Source organism: Danio rerio, chromosome 25, assembly GCF_052040795.2.
Source record: "Danio rerio strain M-AB ecotype USA chromosome 25, GRCz13ab, whole genome shotgun sequence".
Lineage (NCBI taxonomy): Eukaryota > Metazoa > Chordata > Actinopteri > Cypriniformes > Danionidae > Danio > Danio rerio.
This window is the reverse complement of record NC_141045.1, coordinates 25,800,447-25,820,278: the sequence shown is the minus strand read 5'-3', so window position 1 is coordinate 25,820,278 and position 19,832 is coordinate 25,800,447. Positions and strand designations below refer to the sequence as shown.

Below are 19,832 nucleotides of genomic sequence, written 5' to 3'. Positions count from 1 at the left end.
CCGCGAGCCCGTGGGCGGCGGATTATCTCCCGCTGAAACCCTCAGATCTGCCCGAGCGCCCGCTGCTTTTTTAGAACAGGAGGCAACTGGGGTGGCTCGCTTTCTTGCGAAAGTTAGCCGCGATCTTAGCTGTGCAACGGTCATGGCATCGCAATGACGACATGAACCGCCCGCGAGCACCGCATTAACATGCTGGACCCCCAAACATGCAATGCAGTGATCGTGTCCATCATCCGGAGCCAGGACACCCCCGCATCCAGAAACGCACAGTCGGAGCGCCATCCTGAAAAGGACGTGCTGCACGACTGTGTTGCTCTTTTAGGAAAGTTGCAACTATACGCACCGCTCTGGAGGACCGGACCCAAAGAACCGCAGGCAAGGGAGTAACCCAGCTCGACCGTCTGCCACCGCGAAGACCCACTCTGGACCGGGAGACACACTCGTTCGCTCTGAAGTGCTGATCAGCAAGAGGAACCCTCATCGACTCACTCAGAAAGGATCTGAAGCGAAAAGGATGGCGTCTGCTGGCTTCAGGTGTGCTTATATGCTGAGATAATTGCAGATGTCGCACACCTGCGCAAGCTTACGCTGCCAATAATTTCATTCATTGGCCCGTTCAATACTCTCCAGACAAGCGGCTTCTGATCCGAATCCTCCCAATGCGTGGATTTTACAAATCAAATCCACTTATAGTGCTGAAGTTCCCCCCGAAGGGGAACCATAGTTTTATACAGACTGTTCTCATTAGTGATACTACAAAGTTATCTACACTCAAAAATGACACCTGCTGCTTATCTAAAATGAGTTAAAACAACACAATTTTCATCATCAGATAACACGTTTGTAAAACTGAATAAGTTAACTTAATCAATCTGTGAGGGGAGAACATGTAAACTACTGTATGTGGAATCCAGCATTTTTTACAGCGTACGCTCAAAAAATGGCACTTGCTGTTTACTTATTGAAAAAGAGCTGAAACAACAATTCTTTGGGGGTTTTTGGTGACAACTTCATTGTTTTATGTTCAGTCCACCTAAATGTGAAAAAAAACAAAAAAGTTAATTTAATTCATTTGGGTAGGCAACGCGGCGGCGCAGTTGGTAGTGCTGTCACCTCACAGCAAGAAGGTCGCTGGTTCGAGCCTTAGCTGGGTCAGTTGGCATTTCTGTGTGGAGTTTGCATGTTCTCCCCGCGTTTGCGTGGGTTTCCTCCAGGTGCTCCGGTTTCCCTCACATTTCAAAAACATGTGGTACTGGTGAACTGGGTAGGCTAAATTGTCTGTAGTGTATGAGTGTGAATGAGTGTGTATGGGTTTTTTCCCAGATATGTGTAGCAGCTGAAAAAGCATCTGCTACATAAAACAAATGCTGGAAAAGTTGCCGGTTCCCTCCGCTGAGGTGACCCCAGATTAATAAAGAGACTAAGTTGAAAAGAAAATGAATGAATGAATCAAATCAACACAAATCGATAGTCATTTTATACAATTTATGGAAGATATTTTTACCTTAACATACAGTGCCAAGGACTTTTTTGACTCATTCTGATACAACTCCCCATAAAACACGTATAAGCTTGTGTTTCCCTCAAATAAACTCCAACAATAACAATCCATAGTTTTTCATAGCTAAGAATCATAGTTTTATACAGACTGTTCTCATTAGTGATACTACAAAGCTGTTATCTACTCTCAAAAAGTGACACTACTTGCCTAAAATTAGTTGAAACAACACAACTTTTGGGAGAAGCATTGGCACAGAAGGTAGTGCTGTCGCCTCACAGCAAGAGGGTTGCTAGGTCGCTGGTTCGAGCCTTGGCTCAGTTGGTGTTTCTGTGTGGAGTTTGCATGTTCTCCCTTCGTTCGCGTAGGTTTCCTCCGTGTGCTCCGGTTTCCCCCACAAGTCCAAAGACATGCGGTATAGGTAAATTGATTAGGCAAAATTATCTGTAGTGTATGAGTGTGTGTGTGTGTGTGTGTGTGGATGTTTCCCAGAGATGGGTTGCGGCTTGAAGTGCGTCCGCTGTGTAAAAACGTGCTGGATAAGTTAGCGTTTCATTCCACTGTGGCAAACCCAGATTAATAAAGGGACTAAGCTGGCAAGAAAATGAATGAACTCTTTATTTTTATTTGGAGATAACTTGTTGTTTTATACTCAGTTAAGTTAACAAATTTGTGTAGTTAAATAAGTTAACTTAATCAATTTTTGTTAAGAGAAAATGTAGAATCCTGCATTTTTTTTTACGATTTACACTCAAAAAATGGCACTTGCTGTTTGTTCAATCTACTTATTTAAAAAGACCTATAACAACACAATTCTTGAGGGTTTTTTGTGGCAACTTAATTGATTTAAGTTTAATCAACTTCAATTTGTAAAAACAAATAAGTTAATTTAATTGCTTCAAGTTGTTCCAACACAAATTGATTGAATGGAACCCAGCTTTTTTACAGTGTATGTAACTAATGATATCTAACGTTGTATGTGTGTGTTTGTGTGCAGTATTGTAATAATACTACTGAATCAATAAGATGATTGTATAGCTAGATTGATGTACATATTGTTTGCAGTGTACTTTATTTAAAATATTATTGGTACACTCAAAAATGGTATTTGCTGTTTGATCAAACCAACAATTAAAAAAAAAGAGCTATAACAACTCCATTATTGAGTTTTTTGCAACAACTTAATTGTTTCGTGTTCAGCACATTTAAATTTGTACAAACCAATAAGTTAACTTAAAACCCTTATGTTGCTCCAACACAAATTGTTTGTTTGGAACCCAGCATTTTTAGAGTTTATGAAAGATATTTTTAATCAATATCTTAACATATCAAGGGCATTTTGACTCATTCTGAGCCAACCCCTTTAACCCTTTCTCTACCCCACCAAGAAAAAAAAAATCTTTACACCTAATGTCGCTAGTTAACACATCAGTTTCAACACATCCCATAATTGCTAATATATCAACCTCTACCAAATCATTGATATGTCGGTTTTTGGTAAAAAAAAAAAAAAAATTATTATTAAATATTATTAAATATACTATGAAAAATCTGAAAATATGAAGTGTAAGACCAATTTATTTAAAGGGCCATGACACCCCCCACTTTCGGTTAAAGTCTACTTCAGAATTTTTTAAAAAGATGTATGATTAATGGGCGTGGAGCTCTGCGACCATAGGGCAGGAGTGGACGTGGCCAGCAGGGGAGAAGGGGAGCGAACAACTGTTGTTGACAGTAAGCTCACAAAATGAGACACAAACCGTGAGGAGACGCATGAGTTTATAGTTCACAAAGTTAAAATGCAAAGAAATAAATATAAAATTTAATGCCCTGCTACATTTGTTATTTGTAATTTCATATACACATAACCACAATTTATATCATTATAAAGATAAGTGTGTTCATGTAAACACTATAAATGAGGATTCTCCCTTGATCCCCGGGTCTAAATTATAGATCTGAATGCAGACTCAGTGCAGCAGGTCTCCTGACCTGTCTAGTTTAACCATTAGCCCTGCTGGTAATATAGAGGATTTAGGCAAACACAGCAGCACGGCCATGTGTCTGAATGTGAACGAACTCCTGATAAAAGTCAACGTCCACCATTCTTCAATTCTCGTACTGCTCTCCCGACAAAAATGCTTGCAGCACACACACAGCTTTGCTGTATGGTCGGCCCTGACAAAATCGCGAGAAAATCACATGCAACAAACCCCGTGGATCATGGAAACAAACACATACGAGCCTTCATGAACGGCTACTGCGTGCCGTGGGTTCGTGTCTCACAGCTTGCTTGAAACTGGCAGGTCTGCCTTGCCTTCGGAAAGCACGTGCTCTCATGAATAATTAAGCAGCCGGCTCTTCTCATAGGATAAGAAAACTCGGCTATGAATAATAATGAGAAACCGACGCGTCATCATTGCACTTGCAGTACTGCGCTACGTCGCCGATTTTGATCCCGCCCCAAAAATCATTTTAAACCTGGAAGCTGAAATAAGCTGACAAAAGCTCAAAATGATCCAGTTCTTCCCCACAATTAAAACTGACAGGTGTTAACATCATCTTAACTGATGCTCAACACACACACATCTGTTAATATTAAAAAAAAAAAGTTCTCAAGGGTGTCCTGAACCTTTAAACAAATAAAAAAAAAAAAACTAAAACATCTTTGTTTTTTGAAGTATGCCATAAAAATATTTCAGATTCTCCTGTTTTGATGTATTTTTATTTTTATTTTTTTTTACAATAAAACTTATATCAAGTGTAGAAGTGCAACAGGATTGTTTGTTAGATTTTTTTGTGAACCAACAATGCTGTGTGTGTAAACCATTATTTAAAACAGTCATTTTTTAAATGACTTTAACAGAGATTATTCAAAACTGTCAAAACATGGTCACCCATTTGGTAGAGCAGGCAGTGAAAGGGTTAAAACACTTATAAGCTTGTGTTTCCCCTCAAATAAACTCCAAAGATAACAATCCTTAGTAGAATCATAGTTTTCATACAGAATCCAAAACACTCCTTTCTTGACCCGCAGCGATTTCCACACCAACCCACAGTAACTAATGAGGGCTCTTGGAGCAGTGATCCAGAATGAGATCTCCCTGCACTCCATCCCAGCATGCCTCTATTTAATTGTCATGTGTGGCATCTCTCTCAGTCTCAATGCTACTGTTCAGATCGCACGCCGATGCAATGAATCATAATGCCTCCTGGATCATCCACTGCCCTCAAAGACGCCTTTCATTCATCACACACACTCGCTGACCAAAAAGTCTCTCTCAAATCTCCCCCACACTTGCCCCTCTTTTCACCAAAAGTGTGTTTACTGTCACACACACACACCTTGCATGGCCATCGAGATCAACACACACAGACACATATGTGCGACTCAGCCAATGCTAATTACCTCCGCTGCCAAACCAACTCGGCCTCTCGCAGGGATTGGAGGACAAAGATGCGTTGTGCATCTGTGAGATTTTGTATGTTTGCCTCCAGAGCTGAAAGCTACAGTATATTTCCACTTGAAGGTGACTGCAAAAATCTTTTAAAAGCAAGGATGAGAGAAAATATTGGGTATAAACTTCTTGCTAGCACCACTTACAGGATTAGTGTCAGTTCTATAAAGCTTCGATGAATATTCAGCTTGCCTTGTGAAAAAGTATGACACTATGATATAGTTTTAAAAAGAGTTCATATGGAAATAATGCACAGTTGAAGTCAGAATTATTCCCCATTTTTGTGCAACGGAAAGGTTTGTTTAAAACACATTTCTAAACACAATAACTAATTTCTAATAACTGATTTTTTTCTGTTTTTGCCATAATGACAGTAGATAATATTTGACAAGATGAAAACAGAAGTATTAATTATTATTAAGTATTACTTGTTATAACAACTCAACCTGCAATTTGAGGGATACAATGTTAGCATTAGCTCTACTATAAAAGATCTGGGTGTTATATTGGACAGCAATTAAAATTTTGAAAATCATATATCCCATGTCACAAAAACTGCCTTTTTTCATCTGAGAATTATCGCCCAGTTACGAAGTATGCTATCTATCTCAAATGCAGAAAAGCTAGTTCATGTTTTTAGGACTTTTAGGCTGGATTACTGTAATGCTCTGTTTGCCGGCTGCATAGCATTATCTGCTAATACATTTCAGTAGGTCTTGCAGGTCTAAAAACATATGACCATATCATCCCAATGTTATCCTTCTTACCCTGGCTGCCTGTTAAGTTCTGTATTGATTATAAAATATTGTCTTTACCTAAAAAGCTTAAATAAATGTCTATAAAAATTCACTGCAAGAAGGTCATGGGTTTGAGTCCCGGGCTGAGTAAGTTATTTCTGTGTGGGGTTATATGTGAATTGGGTTAACTAAATTGTCTTTAGTGTATGTGAGTGTATGTCCAGGTCCTCCAGGTTGAAGGTTGAGCATTGGGCGAACGACCAACCTCGTAAAAATTAGATGTTACAAAACACCAACATGATGCGGCTAAATATCAACATCAATATAAATGGCCCTGGAAGTAAGTTAGCTATCTGCTTTTGTCTTTAATTTAAATGTTTTAGTTAAGCTTACTTAATAATTTTAAGGCAATTGGTTTCTTAATATTTTCCTAGTAACGTGAACATTAAAAAGAAGTTAACACAACTAACTATTTTGAGTCAACGCTACAGAAGTTTATTTTATTAAGAAGTTGTAAATACAAACTGTTTTAAGTTACGCTCACTATTATAGAATACACTATTTTACTTAGAAATTTTAGGGCAATTGGTTAGCTCAATTTTTTTAAAGTAAGGTTTAAGTGGTTATTTGAGTTACTGTTGCCTTTCTATTAGATGGAACCAGTCCGGCCATTCTCCTTCTCATTCACACCTCTGTCATCAGCAAGTCATTTTGCAAGGCAGAACTGTCCCTAACTAAATATTTTCTCTTTTTCAGACCATTCTTTGTAAAACCCTAGAGATGCTTATGTGTGAACATCCCAGTATCAGTAGTTTCTGTAATACTCAGACCAGCCCATCTGGCACCAACAACCATGCCACATTCAAAATCACTCAAATCGCCTTTCTTCTCCATTCTGATGCTCGGTTTGAACTCCAGCAGATTGTCTTGACCATGTGTACATGCCTAAATTGAGTTGCTGCCATGTGATTGGCTGATTAGAAATTTCCGTTAACAAACAATTGGACAAGTGTAGCTAATAAAAAGGTCGGTGAGTGTATATATAGTGTATATAAGTGTTGTGATCAGAGCCAAGATAAACATGATGTCCTGGTCAAAAATGATAAAATAAAATAAAATAAAAATAGGTGACGCAGTGGAGCAGTAGGTATTGCTATCGCCTCACAGCAAGAAGGTTGCTGGTTCGAGCCTCGGTTGGGTCAGTTGGCGTTTCTGTGTGAAGTTTGCATGTTCTCCCTGCGTTTCCGTGGGTTTCCTCCAGGTGCTCCGGTTTCCCCCACAGTCCAAAGACATGGGCTGCGTCCGAAACCGCATACTTCCATACTATATAGTACGCTAAAATCAGTATGCGAGCCGAGTAGTATGTCCGAATTCATAGAATTTGAAAATCAGTATGCGAGAAGTACCCGGATGACTTACTACTTCTGGCGAGATTCTGAAGTGCGCATCCCATGCACGCTGCGCTATCCCATAATGCCCCGTGAGAGAATTCATGAATGAAAGTGAGGCGACGCAACAGACGCAGGTAGGTCACGTGACCTTGACAAAATGGGGAATATAGTATGTCCGAATTCCATTCATACTTTTCACATTCATACTGTATAGAACGTACTTTTCTAACGGCCGAGTAGTACGTTTAAATTCAAATGCAGTACCTACTGAGTAGTAGGCGGTTTCGGACGCAGCCATGCTGTACAGGTGAATTGAATAAACTAATTTGGCCGAAGTGTATGTGTGTAATGAGTGTGTATGTGGATGTTTCCCAGAGGTTGTAGCTGGAAGAGCATCCGCTGCGTAAAAACGTGCTGGATAAGTTTGTGGTTCATTCCGCTGTGGCGACCCCACATTAATAAAAGGACTAAGCCAAAAAGATATGCATGAATGATAGTATATTTTCTATTAAAACTCATACACTGTACTCATATATAATACATATTTGTAATTATGCAATTGCAATTTGCTATACTTGCTTATAAATTAACTAAACAATATTAAATAACATGCTATACCTTAAGATAAGCAAGAACTTTGATATGCTTTAAGGCTCCTACACACCGGGACGCTTTTCGTTTGCGTTTATCGTGAGCGTTTTACGAGACGTTTTTCAGTATTCAAACCCAAGCGCTTTTCACTGGCGTCAAGCTGAAGAGTATGCAAAATCACTCTTTGGACGTTAAATGGCACTCCACAACATTAAGCTTCTGACACCCGCTAATAACACAGAAGAAGAGGAGGAGAAGAAGTTCACACAAGTTGTTAAAGTTACTGGTGATTCAAACAAGCATGAATAGTTCAAGCAGCTTTAGCTTTAGCGATGAAGAAATGATTGTTCACCAGTGCAATAAGCAGCTCCACATTCATATCGCCTCTGGGCATCTTCTTCAATGTGCGCTCGGGATGACAGTTTAGCGCTTGAGCGATTCCAAGTGCTGTTTACTGTAACTTCAGCAGCTCCGTGCACGTCAGCAAAAGTGCCGATCTGATTGGTGGACAAGATTTTGACATGGCGCGTCAAAACAAAAAAACGAGCATGAGGCATTTTTTTTTCAAAATGACGCTTTTGCGCCTGCCGTTTTGCGCGTTGATGTACATGATCACATTGACGCCTGTTATGTAGTCGCGAGGCGTTAAACGTCGACGGAAAACGTGAGCAAAAAATGTCTCGGTGTGCACAAGTCTTTAGTATGCTTGGCAATATATGCAAGACTATATGTACAAGATATATAAAATAATATATAACAATATATAAGATAATTAATTAATTAATTAATTTTTTGGCTTAGTCCCTTTATTCGCATTCGCCACTGCAGAATGAACCACCAACCTATCCAGCATGTTACCCATCTCTGGGAAACATCCATACATACTCATTCACACACATACACTACAGACAATTTAGCCAACCCAATTCACTTGTACCGCATGTCTTTGGACTGTGGGGGAAAAACGGAGCACTGTGAGGCGACAGCACTACCTACTGTGCCAATGCGTCACCTTACATAAAATAATATATACTTTTAAGATTTTGATTACACTATGTGTATTCAATGCAGTTAAAGGGATAGTTCACCCAAAAAATGGTAATCTTTCATAATTTACTCACCCTTGACTCTAAACCAGCTTCCATTTTTTCTTTCTTTTAAACACAAAAGAAGATATTTTCAAGAAAGCTAAAAGCTGGTAATCATTGACATCCATAGTAGGAAAAACAATTATTATGGAAGTCAATGATTTCCAACATTCTTCAGTACATTTTCTTTTTTGTTTAACAGGACAAAATAACTGATTTTAAGTCAAGAGTGTTTAAATGATGACAAAATAAACTTAAATAATACTTTAAGTACTTTGCAAGAGCTGTTTTGCAAATAAAACAATATCAAAATATACAAAAATCTTTAAAAATGAGACAAACATGTTAAGATTATTCACAATAATACTGTTTCACTTTCAAAGCAGTTGACATGATACCCTTAATTTTCTAGATTTCTATTAACACAGATGACTCATTTTCTGCATGACCTTCCTTTTCTACAGAGCATCTATCCACTAAAGAGAGACATGTGCATTATACTGATTAATGCTGCATTTGTCGCTACAGGGTGTTGTTGTAGCAAGTGTTTGCTAGAGTTTGTCAAACAAGAACACTGATAGTTTCTAATTATGAATAGATTCCTGCTACAAATGTCTACCAGGATAAACTAGAATAATAATAATAATTGCTACTGTATGACACAAAAATACAAAAAAAAAATAAAAATCTAATCAATCTAATACAACTAAGGCAGGGTGAAACAGCTAAAAATGCACACACACACACACACACACACACACACACTTTTTATATAGATAATTATGACAACAAATACCTCTATTGCTTTCAAGTTTGAAGGCAAGATTTTGCTTCTGAGTGACAGATGTGGAAACCAGACAGTTAATTGTTAAAGTATTATATTGTCAAAACCTGACAACCAGAAGACATTTCACAAATCAGATTTAAAGTATATAAATGATTTACTTTTTTTTTTTTTTTTTTACTTGAATTTGGTAAACTTAAATGATATTATCCCTTACTGATTTCTTATTTTTTGCATGTTTGTCACACAAGTAAACACATCATGCAGTTTTGAAATGAAGGTCTTTATTGTTAAGGGGGAATAGAAAAAAAGTACAAAACTAAATAGTCCCGTGTGTAAAAATATGTTTACCCCTAAACCTATTAACTTTTAGCAGCAACAACTGCAATTTAAGAGTTTTTGATAACTTGCAATGATACTGTTACAGCTCTGTGGAGGATTGGCCAACTCATCTTTTTGCAGAGTTGTTGGAATTCAGCCACATTGGACTTTTTAAGGTCATGCCATGACATTTCAATTGGATTTAGGTCAGGACTTTGACTAGATCACTCCAAAGTCTTCATTCTGTTTTTAAGAATGGGACCTGCTGGTGTGCTTGGATCATTGTCATGCTGCAGAACCCAAGTTCAGTTCAGCTTGAGGTCACTAACAGATCGTCGGACATTCTCCTTCAGAATATTTTGGTACAGAGCAGAATTCATGATCCCATTTATCAAAGTAACTTACAGGTCCTGAAGCAGAAAAACAGCCCAAGACCATAACACTACCACCAGAATGTTTTATTTTTGGTAAAGTGTTCTTTTTTAAAATGTTATAATGTTTTAAAACTTTTTACACCACACATAATAAATATGACACACACCTTCCAAAAGTTTTTTTCATCTATCCACAGAGTATTTTCTTATAAGCCTTGGAGATCGTCAAGAGGTTTTCTGGCAATATTGAGACAACCCTTTTGCTCAGCAGTAGTTTTCATCTTGGAACTCTGCCACGCAAACCATTTTTGCCCAGTCTTTTTCTTATGGTGGAGTCATGAACACTCACCTCAACTGAGGCAACTAAGGCTTGCAATTATTTGGATGTTGTTGTAGGGGTCTTTTGTGACCTCTTGGATAAGTTGTTGTTGCATGTTTTTGCCATTTGTAGATTGCTCTCACCGTGGTTCGCTGCAGTCCCAAAGCAATAGAAATAGCTTTAGAACTTTTTTCAGACTGAAATGTAATCTTTATCCATCTCCGCATGATGTCTAGCTTTAGAGGATCTTTTGGTCTACTCCACTTTGCCCAACAGTTCCTATTTAAGTCATATCATGATTGCGAACAGGCGTGGCAGTAATGTGCTTATTATTTTAAGGTGCTTACGGTCACACAGGGTTATGTAGTTTTGTTTTCCCTTAACCCTCTATGGTCGCCAAACGCAAATATGATTCCAGATGGGAAATATTCATGACCATTGTCACTCACATGCATACAGTATGCTGACCCAAAATAGACTTTACAAAATGTAAATCATTTTACTGTTTTCTTTGAATGAGAGAACAGAATAATTTTCATTTAATTGTGAAGAACCTAGTTTTTCAAAAGTCTTGTTTAAGCCCATTCAGTGTGGTTTTTTAGACCTTATTTCAGCTACTTTTTTCTCTATTACATAATATATTATATATGTATATAATATATTATATACATATATATTATATAATATTTTTTTTTCTAAAATTCACAGTTTATGCTGAATACAAAAAAATAAATAAATAAATAAATTGTCCAATACTATGTAATAAGTAGCTAAAATAAGTAAAAATATCAGGGCATGTTAAAACATCTCAGGGGCCCCAAAATTACTCAAGACCCCAGAGGGTTAATAATAAAAACTTTCATTTCAAAACTGCATGATGTGTTTCTTTGTGTTATCTTTGACTAAGATTTAAATTAGTTTTATGTTTTTAAACTAATTAAAATCTTAAATCTTTTAAACTTAATGTAATGTTTTTTTTTAAAACAGTTTTTTTAATATTTGAAAAAAAAAGTCTATTGTACAATATTATGTAATTTCAAAATACAATGTATTAAATTTTAATGTAAAAAAGCCAACGTGGGTGTCTTAAGTGAAAATACAGTATATGGGCTGTTATATGCTGTTGTGTCATCACTCATATAGCAAGTCATATCTCTCCGGCTCTTCATTTGGGATGCTTTTCATGAACTGGCCCCCATAACAAAGCAATTGAATAGCCCTAGTGTAGCTGTTTCAGCCCATTCAACCCAAGCTCATTCTGGAAACGTAGCCCCGTGGACATTTCTGGAGACCGCCTTTAGTTTTTTTCGAGCAAACGCTGCGGGGCGCTGTGGCACCCCTCCGCTCCTCCTCTTCGCGCTCACCGGCCGACGGCTCCCCTTCGAGTGGTTTCCCGATGCAACCAGTTTGTCCACTTAGCTCACAGCGTTGCGTCGGCGGAGCGGAGGCCCCGGAGGAGGAACCGGCTGCGGGGGCAACGACCGGGATCGAGTCCAGGGAACAGTGGTTCCGGAAATCAGGTAAGATGAAAAACAGAATCCGAAAAATAAGGGCTGCGAAATCAAAAACGAGGGCTTTTGTTTTTTTTTGTTTTTTTTCTGGGCGACTTTTGCAAACCGTCACTCGGGTTTAGGGAAGGAGGAGGAGGAGGAAGAGGAGGGCGGCCGGGGCGGCCGGGTCGGCTGATCCAGCGGCTTTTCACGCAAGAACAGCGTGCGCTCCCGAGAGGCGCCCGAGACGCGAAAAAGCGTGCACAGCGGTCTCTTGCGGATCCGCACAAACAAAAACCGCTCGAATACGTACCTCCCGGGACGTATCTCGCGGTCCGCAGAAATGTCCGCGGGGCTACGTTTCCACAATGAGCCCGGGTTGTGTTCATTAGTGGATTGCTCTTCAACAGTGACATTTGTAAAATAACTGAATCAGTTTTAGATGAACTAAAAAAGAATAAATGGCAATTCCATTTGAATTTGAACTTTATGGAAATGAAAACTAAAACTAGGCCTATGTGCACTTCTATTCATAAATCGTTTCTCATGGCCTTATAAAATGTGCATCTTACATGTGCTTCAGGTACTAAGGTAAATTAATAGGTCATCTGGTTACTTCTCACCTACTGTTTTTAAAAAAAACTATGAACATGCTCAGCGATTTAAAATGACTGTTACTAATTAAGGCTGAGTAAATGATGACTGGATTTCAATTTTGATTTAACTATTTGATTGAACTACACAACAAATGTGAAGCAAATAACTTGCTAACTGTACATTTTCATCTTTCAGAAGTGTCTGTGGCAAATCTGTGTGTGGTAACCCACTGCTTCTCTCTTCTACCATTCCACATATTTTGAGCTATGTGAACCTTCCCCAAACACAGAATTATACTGAAGAAACTCATTTCATCTATCTGTGACCCTAGAGTCTTAAATAAATGGAAAGGAGGCAAACAGAGGTCCAGTGGATTCACACTGCTATTATCCTGAAGCTTGATATGGCTCTTTCTTTTGTCCCTTTCTTTACTCAGCTCTTTTGTTGCCACATCACTAAATGAACATTCTACATTTACCCTAATCTCAATTGAGTACAAAAACAATGCGTTTCCCTGTTTCTTCAGAAAATATGTATGGATTTCCTCATCTGCAAGTGACTGGAAAAGGTCTGTCACTTCCGTAAAGAGTCACTCGGAATTCCGCACAGGCTGTGATTCTTTTCTTAGACAAAGAGACGCCTTAGCGCCTCTGCGCTTCAATCGATCACACATCTCTCTGGCAGCGTATCGAGTCCTCGACTGGCATGTGTGAGCGCCAAGTCCTGTCTAAGCCAGACGTAATCGATACACCAGTAAACCACACATTCACTGTTCACTCTCACAGTCTCTGGCTAAAGCACTAATTGTGTTTTACAAAGCCAGTTCTCCTTCACATTGTACAAATCTACACTTCAAAGAACTAGGACCTCTGGGGAATATATCTATTTGATTGAAATCCACCACATATATATATATATATATATTGTAGCGAGGCATACCGGTGCCACGTCGTCATGGTCAAGGATTCACCCCAGCTGGACCGTCATCAACACAGGATCGATCACAGCTGGACGTCATCAAGCAGAGAGACATATAAGCCTAACCCACGCCAGGAGAAGATGAGCTTCATTCACCCAATGACTCCCTGTGCTAATGCTTGTCTCCCTGTCTCTCCTCAACAGACTCGTGACGATCCCACATCCGACTACTCACTGTCCTTCACCTACTTCCCGGAGCACCAGAGCACCTCACCACGAAGAAGAGCACCATTTACACCCTTCTCACGTTGTAAATAAAGCACCCTCCGGGGACTTGTCTGTAAAACTATCCAACTGTGTCGCTGTTTTCCCTCTGCCTCGCTACAATATATATATATATATATATATATATATATATATATATATATATTCTAGTTATAATGGATTTAAAAAATATAGGTTTTTACTTCAAAGATACCAAATTAACACTGATATACTGTATGCTATATTTAAAAAAAAAAGACCAATTATTCAAGTAATAAAATAGTGACATAATATTTAAGCATGTATTAGTACTGTTAAAGTTCATTCTACAAACTTTATTAATAATATTTATACAGCGGGTAAAAAAAGTATTGAACTCATCCCCACTTTTTTCAGAAAAATATTTCTAAAGTAGCTGTTGCATTTCATCAGTCAGTAACTACCATAGTATTACATAAATACACAGAAGACAAAACTAAGTTTGAAAATTAAATGACACAGGGGGAAAAATTTACACATGAAGAAAGGGAGCTTGGAAAGCTCAGACAGCAGCTGAAATCTCACAATACAGCAACCTTGCCCCCGTCTGTGTTTATTAATAATAGCTACTCCAGCTCCCGATACCATACTGTACATTGTCAAATGATGAAGATGAAACCAAGGTCGAAATTTCAGCAACACAATGATCCCAAACACTGCCAAAAAAATCTGGTTTAGTTTCAGAATAGAAAATAAAGCTAAATGGAATGGCCTGATCAATCACCCGACCTGAATCCAATTGAAAATAATAACTAAAGATCATGTTAGTAAATACTATTCACTATAAATAAATAAATAAATAAATAAATAAATAAATAAAAACAAAAAAATACAGCTTAAAGGGGCTAATAATTTTGACCTTAAAATGTTTTTTTAAATAAATAATATATATATATATATATATATATATATATATATATATATATATATATATATGTGTGTGTGTGTGTGTGTGTGTGTGTGTGTGTGTGTGTGTGTGCGTGCGTGCGTGCGTGTGTGATTTTGAGATTTTGAGATTTTGCACTTTATATTAAAGTTATTGCCTTGCATATAGCAAACAATATGTGTGTGACAGTGCCATCAACATGACAGAGACCCTAAATGTACTTTAAATGTAAGTTATCAAAATTATCTTACATTTATAAATTGGGGTAAAACAAACAGGGCAAATGCAGATAGAACCTTCTAATTCTAACAAGTTATTTTTCACTTGGAATTATAAGATTAATGAAGCATTGATTAACAAGACACAATTCAAAAATATAAAAATTGGTGTTGTAACAATATGTTGATGCTTGAGAAAGTATTTTTTTTTGCTTTCCATCACATTTATTTAATGTTTTAGGATGAATATTTTTTTCTTGTTAAAATTAAGCATACAAGGCTGTGCTAAATATTTGTCTAGTGCAGCTGTTAATTTTATGTAATCAATATGGTAATATTTTTTTTAGATTTTATGCTTTATATGAACTATTGTATTTTGTTTATTAAATTATATGTCCTATGAATTAAACTATTTGCCCTTCAAGGCTTATTATTAAACTCAAAGTATTTAAAAGAAAACAGACAAAGATCAAATGGGTGTAATAAACACTAAACAACATTTCACTGACTATATATTCACAAATACAAATATTTCACATTTAATATAACTCTAGTTCCAGGTTTCTAAATTTTGTGTGCTGCAGCATTATTTAGTCGACTCTGATTTTGTGTTTCTTTCTGGGGTCTGTTCTTCGTACGTGGATTACTCAATTAGCTGGATTTGGACTTTGAAGATTTGACATGATCCAGGATCGTTTCGTTCTTCAAAATTCATCTGAGAGTTGTTGTCATAGTGACAGTTCTGATAGATCAAACCTGCGTATGAGCAGGTTCATTTCATATAAACAGGGTTAGATCGGGTAAGTTCAAGTAAAGATAATACTGAAAGTATGAACTGAATTCTATTTCTTACAGTAGTTATATACACTTATAATTTAGGGTTGGGCATCTAAGCTATAATGCCGATCTGATACGCATCTCGATACAAAGAATACGATCCGATATATTAGCGATACATTTGTGACATATTTCGATGCAACACGATACGATTCACACCCATATCACGATACAATGCGATAATTTAGCACTAACTAATTAGATCAAGTTTATGAGATGATGTGAAAGAGGATGCTGTGCCATTGAATGAGTTTGATTATTTATTAACAAAGCAAAACCAAGACTTTTTTTACAAACTGGCTTTTCTCTCAGAGCCAGAGTGTCAGTTTACAGTAGAGGGCCATTTTAGAACATATAGCACATATTATTTAAGTATTTTCAAGATAAGCAAAATGTATAAGTGCAATAAATATTAAAAATACATATATTTGCACTCTTTCAACATAAAGGTTTAGCATTGCACAACAAGAATTGTGATTTAACCTTTCAACTATGAAAACAAGTTTTACAAAGATATATTGTGCCACTGAATATTTAAAACTTAAGGTCGTGAACTAGCAGTGTTATGCTGCTTTGAAACATCACTGTCACTGTAAACAACAGGCTAATAAAAATATAAATAAATAAAAATTAACAGGAGGTGTTTAAAACCTTTGTTCTCCGTGACACTAGGCTGAATATCTTTGCAGATGAACAATGCAATAGCATTCGTTATTGGCATAGAGCGCACAAAACTGTTGCGCATGGAAACAACATTCAATGCTTTTCTCACCACTTTTGGAGCTGGTAGCTACAGTTGAAGCAGAGCAGGAAGCCGGGGATGCAGGAACACTGGAAGATGCTTCCACAACAACACCGTGGCGCCGCTTCAAGTGAGATATCAGATTAGTCGTACTGCCTGTGTATTTTACAGATGCGCGGCACATTTTGCAAATTGCATCTGTCTTGTCAAGTCGTCCATCCTTTTTGCAAGATCCATAATGTTGCCATACTTTAGATTTAAAACTCAGTGGGGAATAAAATGTTTGTTTTGCTTCTCGCGCTTTCTGAGGGCGCTCCACTAGCTTCATTCGCATACCTGATACACTGAGTTGTGTACACATCCGTTGTGTACACATCCGCAAGTCCGCAAGTCCGTTGCTACTTTATGTAGGTCGATTAAATTATGCGCCAAAAACAGGTTGACAACACTTGTTAATAAATAAAAAATACATTCTATGTTAAAAATATAAGTTGTATCTTGGAAAAAACAATCCATCTCGCAAAAACCGATGCATCTCGATTTGCTTTCAAAATTTCATTCATCCTCTGTTGCTCTACCGATGCACTCGCATCGTGCACGTGCATGACCGCATATCGATACATATCGTTTAATCTTCCCATCCCTGTTATATATATATATATATATATATATATATATATATATATATATATATATATATATATAAATATATTGTTAACTATGTATATAAAGTAAATATATATATATATATATATATATATATATATATATATATATATATATATATATATATATATATATATATATATATATATATATATATTAATAAAACAAATGCAATCTGCACTCCGAAATAAAAGACTGCCACCTGGTGGTTCAAGGTGAAAACTTATTCATGCACAATATGTGCACTAATATGCTGGTGATTGACACCTTTACCAATATCAAAATGCTTTTTTGATGCAAAATTAATTTATACAATTATTCCTTACGCTGATCTCACTGCTGATCATGATTTTGAGTATCGATAGATCTGTCCTTGACAACACACGCAGCGATCTCAAATCAGTTCATCCAGACATTTTAATCTGATTCACAAACTTGTTTGAAGAACCAAATTAGATCAGTTATCAAGATTAAAAGATCCAGGATCTGCCAAATCATCTTAGATCATTTATGCAAGGTAGGAAGAACGGACCCCAGGTCTCTTCCGCTTCTTAACAAGAAGAACCTTATAGAGTCAAGCTAGAGTTTTTAGATAAAACCTTTTTTTTTTTTTTTTTTGGTAAATAAAAAGTCTTTAAATGTAAACAACTTTAAAAAAAAAAAACATCTCATAATGTAAATAAGTTGTAATTGAATAAAAATGTCAAACAGAACTTTATAATTCTAAGGTGATGATCGATATATATATATATATATATATATATATATATATATATATATATATATATATATATATATATATATATATATATATATATATATATATATATATATATATATATATATATTACATTTCAGTAGTTTAGTACCTTCTCCTTGTGTCATTCCATTGTTATTACAGATAACTATATTTTTAAAAAGATTTTTGTTTTGTTTTATTTGTATGTTTGGGTTGTTGGGGTTTTCAACAGCTCCTCAAGAAACATTATATTTACCATGAAAATGAAAGATGTGTTCAATATTTATTTTACCCACTATATATGCACATATACAGACAATGGCATTTCCATTAAATCATTTACCTTCCCCACATAGGCCAGCAGTCGGGCGTTGAGAGGACTTTCATCTGAACTTAACCAGAACTCAGAGTTATCATCAGAAGAAACAGCAAACTGAAAATCACCTGGACAAATGAGAACCAAAAACATGGTGAGCAACAGGTTCTTGTGCTGTACTGTATGTACATAGTATACTTATTTCATAACATGTATGTGTGTAACTGCAAGAAAATGTTGCCTTCGCATAATTTATCTCATTATTTTTTTAACAAATAAATAAATATTGACTTGAATATCAAAGAGTATTTACCATCCTTATAAGGTAGAATGTATCCAAATATTCTCAGGCCATAGTTCTTCCATTTTGGAGCCACAGCCAACTTCTTTACAGTAGTTCTCGTCTAGAGGGATTAAAAGTATGAGATTAATATGTTAAATAACATTGTGGTGGATGAGTTGGATGATTGAGGTGTAGGGTTAAGGTGATATAAATCATCTCATATCCTGACAGCGATACACAGTCAGAATTATTAGCCCTACTGAATGATAAGCCCCCATGTATATTTTTCCCCAATTTTTAATGTAAAGATTTTATTTTCAACACATTTCTAAACATTAAAGTTTAATAACCCGTTTCTAATAACCAATGTATTTTATCTGTGCCATGATGACAGAAGATAATTTCGTACTAGATATTTTTTAAAGATATTAGTATTTAGATTAAAGTGACATTCAAAGGCTTAACTATAAATAGGTTAACTAGGCAAGTTTGGGTAATTAGACAAGTCGTATAATGATGGTTTGTTCTGTGGACAATAAAAAACAATATTGAGTCTAAAAGCATTGACCTCTAAATTGTTATTCTAGCCGAAGAAAACAAAAAACAAAACAAAAAAACAAGGAGATACTAGGTTTCCATGCAAAAATGTGAATTAATTTGTGTGCAAAACTGGAATATCACATAAAAGACTTGCAAAAGAACAAAATCGACATTTCTTGATTAATTGGCCAACAGTAAAAATTGAATTTCTTGTGGCAGGAGAAGCGATGTAAATATGTTCTTCATTTAAAAAATTACTTGCACCTCAGAAGACTATTTCGACACACAATGAACATGTTGCATTTAAAGGTGTGAGACACGGAGCACAGATGCTCTTGACAGTTCTGGAGGTAAATCATAATATAATAACACTAATACTAGAAAGGTTAAGGCATTTTAGAATGACTAAAAACGCATTTCAGATGTTTTACAGAGGGATCAGTCTGCTGGCTTGTCCACACATTGTCAGCAAACTTTTTAATAATTACATGATCTTTTATAAAAAAAAAATCGCATGACCTTTTTTTAAGGCGCAAACTGGAATTTGTTCGGTAAAAGTTTTTCCATCGTAGTTTATGCACATCTTTTCTTATTAAGTAAAAAAAATATCTTAATCAGTTATGATTAAGTTATGATCATCAGCGATCTAGTGGTTGTAAACCGCTAACACACTACAAATCTGCCATTATGGACTACAAGATCCGGTCAACCACCACACACATTCACAACCAGTTCC

At 36.5% G+C, this 19,832-nt stretch overlaps 1 protein-coding gene across 4 annotated transcripts in view; it reads right to left on the bottom strand.

Annotated features, from left to right (window-relative positions):
* The window catches only part of b4galnt4a (beta-1,4-N-acetyl-galactosaminyltransferase 4a), a 329,936-nt gene that overhangs the window by 102,561 nt on the left and 207,543 nt on the right, over positions 1-19,832 (bottom strand). For all 4 annotated transcript variants that reach the window (XR_015526501.1, XR_015526502.1, XM_087312347.1 and 1 more), the window contains exons 5-6: positions 18,587-18,677; positions 18,301-18,401 (exon numbers count right to left, since the gene is read on the bottom strand). Coding sequence is in view for 2 of the 4 variants with exons in the window: in XM_087312347.1 (XP_087168473.1) it covers positions 18,301-18,401; positions 18,587-18,677 (192 nt within the window). In the remaining 2 variants the exon portion in view is untranslated. The remainder of the gene's footprint in view (positions 1-18,300; positions 18,402-18,586; positions 18,678-19,832) is intronic.